General features: G+C 41.6%; 1 protein-coding gene across 2 annotated transcripts in view; it reads left to right on the top strand.

Moving 5' to 3' along the window:
* Nucleotides 1–8,718, top strand: part of TBC1D24 (TBC1 domain family member 24) — a 23,644-nt gene extending 14,926 nt beyond the window's left edge. For both annotated transcript variants that reach the window (XM_019539941.1, XM_019539940.1), the window contains 3 exons: nucleotides 2,028–2,123; nucleotides 2,853–3,087; nucleotides 4,465–8,718. In XM_019539941.1, coding sequence (XP_019395486.1) covers nucleotides 2,028–2,123; nucleotides 2,853–3,087; nucleotides 4,465–4,619 — 486 coding nt within the window. In that variant the 3' untranslated portion in view covers nucleotides 4,620–8,718. The remainder of the gene's footprint in view (nucleotides 1–2,027; nucleotides 2,124–2,852; nucleotides 3,088–4,464) is intronic.
* Nucleotides 8,719–9,393: the final 675 nt, after the last annotated feature.

Below are 9,393 nucleotides of genomic sequence, written 5' to 3'. Positions count from 1 at the left end.
CAGTAGCAAGTCAGGCCTAATCTTCATTAGAGATCTCTGCTATCATTTGAATTGTACTATTGGCGACATTTGCAATAGGTATTCTGCTCCAGCTATTGTTCTTCTGTACTAAAAAGCAATCTTGAGTTAGGAGAAATAGTGTGTCTAGCAACATAGACTGCATGTGGAATTAACAAACTAGTAACTTAGTGGCTTAGTTAACTAAGGAGCCATCTTTTTTATATGTGTATAACAGGTTTTATTCTCACATTGAGGGACATGAGCCAACTCTTCTCCTGATCAAGACGACAGCCAAAGAGGTGAGTGGAATGAAAGCCATGGACAGCAGTTTATAATGAAAAGGAGGAGACAGCTTACAAATGCATTTCATAAGGCCATATGCTTCAAACTCAGGTATCTAATGTGCTCTTCACTTATCATGGGATATCTCCTGTAAACCTTGTACAATTATAAACCCTAGAACCTTTGTTCAAGGCTGGCATCCCTTCTCTCGTAATCCTAATGTGATGGTGGTAGTGGTACAGGACTGCAGGCACTTCCACACACAATTCTGGTGACTACATTTTCATGTAAGCGTTCTGTTTGTAATGATGAAAAACAGTGAGAGGCTGTAGGATTGTACTGACCTGGATGTTCATACTTCATAGAAACTATTTTGCTCAAAGATGTCCTGCAGTTCTCAAAAGGATGGAAAGTATTAGATTTGATATTAAAAAATCAGACTGCTGATCTCATGGTTGTGACAAAACCTTAATGAAATTCCATGGAGCTCTAAACTGCACCGTTGCACAGAAGCAGAAGTCATTTGGAGACACTGTGGGTCACATACTTCATAGCTCTTAAAAATTTGTTCACAGTGTTCACCTACCCATCCAGCCTGTAGGCTTCTGCCTCTGCTCATGTCCCTGCAGGATGGTTACAAAGACTTGTGGCAACATGGTTGACAACTTCCTGCTTTGTTACTCATTTGCAGCCACATTGTAAGCCATGGGATTCAGTTTCACTGAGTTTTCATGCATGCAAATAAAAGTAGAATTTGATCTATTGTTCCTAAAGCTAGAACCATATCAGCTAGATTAGTAGCCGATGTGATTTCCATTATATTAACGGAAAGGGGAGAGTACATCTGCCTTGATCAAGTGTCATTCTCTTCTTGATCTATAGAGCGCTAGTAAGTCAAAGTTCACAGCTGCTGCTGGTCCATCCAACCTCCCCCTCCCTCCCCCCATTAGATGCAAGACATGATGGAAAGAGGAGGACAAATATCAGTTACCTGAGAGGATGCCATCATCCCTTGTTAAGTACATTTTAAAATACTGAAAAAAATATTTTGCTGGCTTCTACACTGCCTCTTTTACAGAGCAGATTTAGGGATGAATATGAGTACTCTTTATTTTGCTTTTTATGTATGTTTAATCAGCAAAATTACTTGTTAGTACCAGGAGCTGTTCTCCCAGTGCTGTAGAAGGTTTATCTGCTAGCATAACCAAAAACAAACTTCTGAACCCATTTTTTGACTCTGCTTTTTGAAGAAATATGGAACCTTCTTTCCTGGACTATACTAATAAATACAGTTGTCTTCAGCTCAGCTGTGGGAAACTTTTTGCTAGTGTGCACAATGTAGTAGAAGGCATCAAAAAATCTCGCGGCTCTCAGAGTCCATCACTTGTTGACAGGTGCTACACAGTGCTCGTGTTATAATTTGAGTTGGTGTTCTTAATTTTAGGGGAGACAAAAACAAGGAAGCAGTGTTTCGGTTTTCGTAACTTTTTCTTGCTAGTAGCTAGGTCTAGGATATTTCTGTCTGTGGCACTTATGGCCCCTTGTATACCTGTAGTATGAACACTTCAGAATTCAGAAGCTAGTTTGTCTAAATAATTTGTGTTCTCTGGCTCTAGAGACTTTCAATTTTGGACTGTGTGAAACCGTTGGGTATGGGCTTTGAAGCCTGTTGGAATCAATGGTTAAAATACCTTTTTCCTATAAGAACTGATGAAAGGCCCACTGACCTTACTGCATGTTTTTAGGTCTGCGGAGCATATTTATCAACAGACTGGAGTGAGCGCAGGCGAGGAGGAAATAAGCTGAGTTTTTTCGGGACAGGAGAGTGCTTTGTGTTCAGGGTAAGTAGTTACTGCTACTCAGTATTGAATGATAGTGACCAAACTTTAACAGCTATTTACTAGCACTATTTTGCACCTGGACTGGAATTGGTAGGTGAACAAGCTTCTAATCCAGTGCATGCTCTTGTGGCCTTAGTCATTGAGGCCCATTTTGAAAGGCTGTGGGAGATTTCTTTTTCAAGTTTGGGCTGAGACCCTGCCTCCTAAGTGCAAAATATTTTCTTGGGAGGCTAGGTGTAGGCACATGTAATAAAAATCCTTGCCTCTTACTCTTTGTAAGTTATACCTTTTATTGAACGAATTGTATAGTAAGGAACCTGTACCTCCCAGCATCCTTTCTTGTACTGTTGCTCTCCAGACAGCATATAGTATATAGTAAGGAACCTGTACCTCCCGGTATATGGGTTGGTCCAATAAAAGATACCACTTGTAAATCCTTGCTCTGCATTTGTTATGGACCATCACAGATACATTGTCACCCCAACACTAACGCACAAATAGTAAGATAATTCAAGAACCATCTCATACAGCCTAGTTTCCCTGTTCAACCGTCTACAAAGCAAAAGCCTATCTGGCACCATTCCTGTCAGTTACACTCAAGGATATTGTCCAACTCCCTTGCCATGACATGCTGTTGGGGATACTTGATGGGCTCGAAGACTGGCTTGCGTTCAGAGCTTTTAGAGCAGTGGACTTCCACCAAGTAACTCTTTCTCTTCTCTTGCACAGTTGCAGCCAGAAGTGGAACGCTATGAATGGGTGATAATCAAACACCCAGAGCTGGCAATGACTGGTTCTGAACGAGGGAGTCATTCCACACAGGCTTCCAATGCCACATCCTTCAGTTCTGTCCCCTCAGACCCATCAGATCGCCTTTCCCCCTTCCTAGCTGCTCGGCACTTCAACTTGCCTTCCAAAACGGCTTCTATGTTTATGGCTGGCAGTACCGAGTGTATCATCATAGGTAAGTCTCTATGGGATTTGTACAGACATTCTGACATCTCTCCTTAATGTTCACAGTAGATAGTGGTTCAAGCTATTTCTTGCTTTATTGTCACTCAGTATTACTGTAGCTGTAATGAGAAAAGTGGCTGAAAAATCCTGGTCTTCCAAATTTCCATCCAAAAATTGCATTTTTGAACTGAACATTTTAGTACTGATTCATTGTTGTGAATTTAGCAAGGTTTTTGAGTGTACTTTGGCTTTCCTCCTGCCTTGTATCTGATTACTAATTTTCTGTTCTAGGATTATTAGTAATGAGGTGTTGGATCATGAGAGAAATTAGAATATAGCAACACACTTGCTGCTGCAGTGTTGCATCTGCAGTGTTACTAAGGATGATCATAGCCTATAATAAAGTAGTCATCTACCTAAATTCCAGTAAAATGTGTAGAAAGGACCTGCTAAGATAGCTTCTCATCCAGTGGCTCCCAGATTAAGATGCCAGCTTGTGATACCTAGTGTCTACTAATTCCTGTTCAGTAATGAACATGCCACCCCTGTGTGGGCTGGTCTTCTCCAGCATACAACCAGTTCACAATGCAAGCTCAGTTGGAGACTAGAATGTGTACTTACTTAAACTTAGAGATAATTGATGCTTACATCTCAGTCATCACAGAACTCTATAGTTAGGCATAGCAGTGGCAGAGGAAAAAGTCCCGTGTCTTCACGTGGGTACATAGGAATTCCTATCTCATTCAGTCACCAGCACGGAACAAGACTTGCCACTGCACTTAATTCCTCAAGTGATATATATATTGTCTAACATCCTTTCTTGTACTGTTGCTCTCCAGACAGCATCTTTTCATTTAGTTTATGCCCTAAAGGTCTCTTACCTTTCTTCTCCTTCCCAACACCTCTCTTGATGAAGTTAAGTTTACTTTCAGGTCACTGAATTTCCTGTCCATCTAGGTTCTGTGGGCTATTCCAGCATTCAGATTAGTCCTAAATCAGTATCAGCTAATCTCATCAACGTGCAGTTTACTTTAGACTTTGTTTTACAACCATCTAGAAGATCATACTAGTGCCATTGCTATCATTTGTAGGGCTCTACCCTCTCCCCCCAACCCTCCCACCTCCTTTCCCTCAACTCCTTTATTGCCCAGTATGTTCCCTGAGGGCTTTTTCTATCCCATATTCTTTCTCTTGTTACTGAAGTTGCTAGCTGCCTGGACGCTTCTTTAAAAACATCACAAAGGCAATCAAATGTTAAGACAAATCTTGGTTTTCTCAGCTCAACAACTCAACCAACACCCCCCAAAACTGCTCTTGGTTTTCTCATCTTTTCTATGAATTTGCATCTGTGAAATCAGTCTAACACTTGTTCTTCCTCTCTCTGCAGGAGGTGGTGATGGCCAAGCTCTCTACCTCGATGCAGACCTGAACCATGGGAGAACCAGCCACTGCAATACCTTCAATAATCAGCCACTGTGCTCTGAAAACTTCCAAATCTCTGTTTTGGAGGTATGGGGGTTCAAGGACACCTTGAGTGTCTGAGCCCCCAAACAAGCTTCCAATGTCTCAGAATTCTCAAGACAGACAAATAGTAAAGTAAGAGCCAAGCTAGCACAAGTTATCTTGGGCTCATTATCATTTAATACTGACTAAAGAGCATGCTAAAAGCAGGGCTTAGCTGTTTACTTGTTGCATAGAAAGATGCAATAGTAAAGGGCTAGATGATGTAGCTGGTTAATTCCTTAGCTGTTTACCTCTAGAGACCTGGGTTCAAATACCACTTTCAGTAACAAGTGGGAATATGATGATTTCAGTCTGCTCCAAAGCAGAATTCTGTCCATATTGTAGAATCACCACACAAACCAATGCAGTTCAGGTCTAAGGCCCAGGACATGCTAAGTGGAACTGAGGTATGTTGGCAGAGCTCCATGGCACTTGTACGGTGCCTGACTTAAGCCAGTAATATCAAGCTTTCGACTTGCAGGAACACCCTACATAATATTTGAGACAAGACGGTGGTTTATAAGATCACTATCCTTCTACAAAGAGACTCTAACTGTAGTTCCTATAGCCAGGCAGGCTCAGGCGGTCCTTTTCATCACTTCTTCATGAACAAGTTAAAAAAAGCCCTCGACTTGTGAAAGGAACAGTGATTGCTAATTATGTTTTTCCTTGCATCTGATATCCGCTCATGTTCTAGTTTCATTCTCCTGTGGAGTTTGCTTCTCTGCAAAAAGGTATTGTCTGGACAATGGTTTCTCAGAGGGCTGACTTTGTTTACATTCTTATTCCATATCAGCATAATGACTTCAAATTATAATATGACTTGCAGGTCAGGCAGCTAAAATCAGCAGGGTATATGCAGTGTACAGATTCTCATCTGTTTTCATTTGTCATGGCAGCTAAGATGAGGCTTTGCACCAGGAAGTGATAACTATCACAGTGGGACAAGGGGGGGGGGTGGAAATTGAGGCAATGTTGAATACAGTACCTCAGTAATTTTTCTAAAGGGAAATTGATACGGTGAGGTGATTCTTCTTTTGATGCAGAAAACCAAGCATACTTATCAATATCAGTCTTATGCCTAGGATTGTACAAGTTCCTGAGAGAGGCTGTAGGGGATGCTGTTCCTCTATCCCATGCGTCTGCCAGGCGAGACTAATGCTTCATCTAGTTCCTCTTCCATGTGAAAGGCAAACTGCTTTGCTAGCAATGCCTTTTTGGTGCAGGTTAGACAAGGCAGAAAAGGCTTCTCTTGCTCCCTTAAGTTCTTCTGGGTCTCTTCCCCAACTGTGCTTTGTTATCTTGAGTGATTAAAAGTGATTTCCCATTGCATGAGATTTAATTAGCTGCCTGGATTTGGGACTGGTACGTACTAAGTAGCGGGGAGGACATTTCAATGCTCCATTGGGGACCACTATGAGCAAAAACATTGGGGAATTCTCTAAATAGCTCAGACAGCTCACCAGTAAGGTGGAGATCTCTAACTAAATGGAGGAAAGGGGGAATGCTATTTCTTCTGGAGATATACATCTAGATGACTGCACTAAACTGGGGATTCTTAATGGTTATTTTTTATGCTGGATTTCTTTCATAAAGCAAGATCAAAATGTGTAGTCCCAATCAGTGGCTCAGTGGGCTAAGCAAGGTCTTGTTAGAATCCAGTAGCCACAGAGGAGTCCAATTCAGCTGACTGGCTTGCTCAGTCTTCCTGCACACTGTAGATGCCTGATGCAAGCTGTATTGTGTGGAGCAAGCTTCTGGTACCTAGCCTTAGACCTGGCATATGTAGCTAGGAGTCCAGTGAGTGAAGTTATCGCCTTGCTTACATTAGTTCCCAGGTTTTAATTGACTAAACCAAGACTCCTTCTCCTCCAGGTAGTCTTAAAGCACAGGTTCACTCTTATAGTCTCAGGGTTCTGAAATGTCAGTATTCACTCCTTAATCCTACCAGAAGGAGTATAAGTTCAGCCACACACTAACCAATAGGTTACAAAGGCAAGCAGTCATAGTCCATATTCCCTGCAAAAGTTGCACACACAAATTTTGTGCATAGCTGCCTGCTATCAAATATGTCTTATTCAAAATACTGTTTCTTTTTGTGTCCAGCTTTTTGAGGAGGAAAACAGACCGTCCTGCTGGCAGTACAAGGAGCCACTTTGAAGACAGATTTCCACCCACTGAAATGGAGGGATCCTTGGAAATAGGAACAGGGAAGGTTCACTAGTTTAGTTCAGGCATAGTTTAGTTCAAGTCCCTAGTACAATATCCCAAATTTTTGTCTTGGGAGTAAATCATCTAGTTCCCAGATGGTTCCTGCCCAAGATGGTTAATTGCACTGATAGTTTGGAGGGCTCCAGTCCCTGAAATGAGATCTGGACTTCCTACCAAAGCGAAGGAGAAAATAACCAGGGTGACAGATTTATATTTAGTAGGTTGAGCTCCAGATGGCTCCTCTTCAGCCGGATCACTGTTCAGGTATCACTAGAAGGATTCCTAAACCTGCTGCTGCTCTCCAGTGATGCTGCTGAGTATAGCCTGGGAAAAAAAGTGAGCACTGTGTTCCATAGGCAGTCATTTCATTAACTGCTCTGACATGGATAGATCATATCTCAGTAGTGGGCAATGTAAAAATCCCCTTGGTGCCTTTAACTCATGTCTGCTTCTCAAAATAAGACTTCTCCAGATTGGTACTTGGCCTGAAAAGGCAGTGGCCTGGAGGTGGTGCAGTGTGGTTAATGCATCTTTTGACAGAGCTGGGAGCAGCTGATACAATCCAACTGCACCTGTTACTATTGATGGAAAAGAGCCTTGACAATCATACAGTTTTTTACAAGCTCCTGGCAAGTGCTGCCTTCTGCCTGTCAGATATTGGAAAGTAAATGCCATATCGCTCTTTGTAACTTAATAATACCCTATCATCTTTGCTTGGGCAAAGGATTCATTCAGATATCTTTAGAGGGATCTTCTAAATATATTTTCCCTGGCCCTCGTCCTCCCAGATTGTCTACAGTTTGCTCTCTCCCTCCAGCTGTTTGTTGGCAAAAGCAAAGGAATTTTGCCTAAAGCAATTCACTTTACTTTATTCTGTCTGCAAAATATAGCCAGAGATCAGCAGAAGTGTTTTAATTTTTACTTCTCCCTCCCTCCCACCTCTACTGTACATAGCAATAGAGTTTGTGTCATAGTTACCTTGCTCCTCAAATCATGTCTGAAAAGTCCCTTCCCTCTCTTCCCTCAGAGTGTTTGGGTGGAAGCATGACCCATGAAAAAGCTGGAATAGAAGAAGCTGGTGTGACAAACCTGGTTTTAGAAATACTAGCATGATTTTTTCTTCCATAAAACCTGAAGGAGGTTAGGCATTCATTTCTACCAAAAATCTATGGGATTTAGGCACCTGATTCTCAGGCCCCTTAAAAAACCAGGGTAATAGCAGCTTCTAAACCCTCGCACATAATAAACCCTTAGAACATATATAGGTAGTCATTTGCAGAAAGATGGCAAGCTAAAATTAAGTCTCCATAAAGGAGGTCATTACAATGTGTGTTGGATGTCTGTGGCTAGTAGTTTCTAAGGAAACATCTTAGCAGTTGAAAAGGGAATATAAACATTACCTTTTGGAGCACTTTTGTGGTGGGGGGAGGGAAGCCATTATATAGAGTGGGCCTTGTGCTGGGAAGGTCCTGTTACATGAATCCTGCTTTGGAAATGGTGGCTCACAAGCCTGTGAACTTGTCACAGAAGTAACTTCTGCCAGATGGATAGGGAAGCTGATCATATCTAATACTATATTTCTTTGTTCATATCAATACCATCAGCATCAGTTTGCAAGAGTTGGTGCTAAAAATGCTATTAAGGCAAGTATTTAAGAAAAAATCCTAAAAGACCAATTTAGTATTTGTGCATTCTGTGTCTGAACATTGCTCTTGCCGAGAAGCTGCAATAATCTATCACGGGACTGTACAAAGTTCTCTCTTTCATATGCTGCTTTTGTAATTGCTCAGTAAATGCGTGTGTGTGTGTGTGTGTGTGTGTGTGTGTACATAATGATATATATCATTCTCTTTAAATGGGGAGCCATAGCTCTGTAACCTGAGGGAATTTCCGGTGACAAAGTTGTCTGTGCAATTAAAGAGTAAAACAAATCTATCCAGGTTCATGGATCTTGGTGCAGTCATGGTCCATATGCCCCATGCAGAGCTCTTGACGCTGAGCTTACAGACCAGTTTTTGAGAAGACTGCTACAGTGGTGGCTTATCAGAGAATTGCAAGTATCCTAATGGCTCCTACTGTGAAGTCTGTTAACATTACAGTACTTCTGAATAGCTGCTGATAAGGTACACTCCTTCTGGGAAGAATACTCCTAATGGTATGGCAGGGGTGGTATTGAGTGCCATTTGACTATGCTGTTCATGTAAAGTCAAGGTTTTGGCTTTTGAGAAGTCATTACTGCCCTTCTGAAAGTGAATCTCCTGATTTCCTGAGGAACCATTTTTGCTCTATAATATTTTAGTAGCCAGGATGATTCCTGGGAGTAGGGAAAGCAGATAAGACTAGAAACCCTCAGACAGCTGAAAGTGGACTGAAGTTACTGTTACTAGCTTCTGAGTTGCTTCCAGTCCAGAGGCCAGCTTTTATCCAGTCCCGTGCGTCTGGCATTGGAGCCTCTTGGAAGTTAATTGTTTCCTGAATGATATATGTTGTTTGATTACTTTTCATCTTTTTCTCAATGGAATGGTGACACAAAAGGAAACTCTTCTGTTTAAACTCTTTTGCTATAGGACAAGATAAAATAGACTATTAAAGAATTAAACAC

The sequence above is a fragment of the Crocodylus porosus genome, unplaced genomic scaffold (assembly GCF_001723895.1).
Source record: "Crocodylus porosus isolate Cpor-Errol unplaced genomic scaffold, CroPor_comp1, whole genome shotgun sequence".
NCBI lineage: Eukaryota > Metazoa > Chordata > Crocodylia > Crocodylidae > Crocodylus > Crocodylus porosus.
The sequence above is the reverse complement of the archived record's forward strand: the minus strand, read 5'-3'. Positions and strand labels throughout refer to the sequence as shown.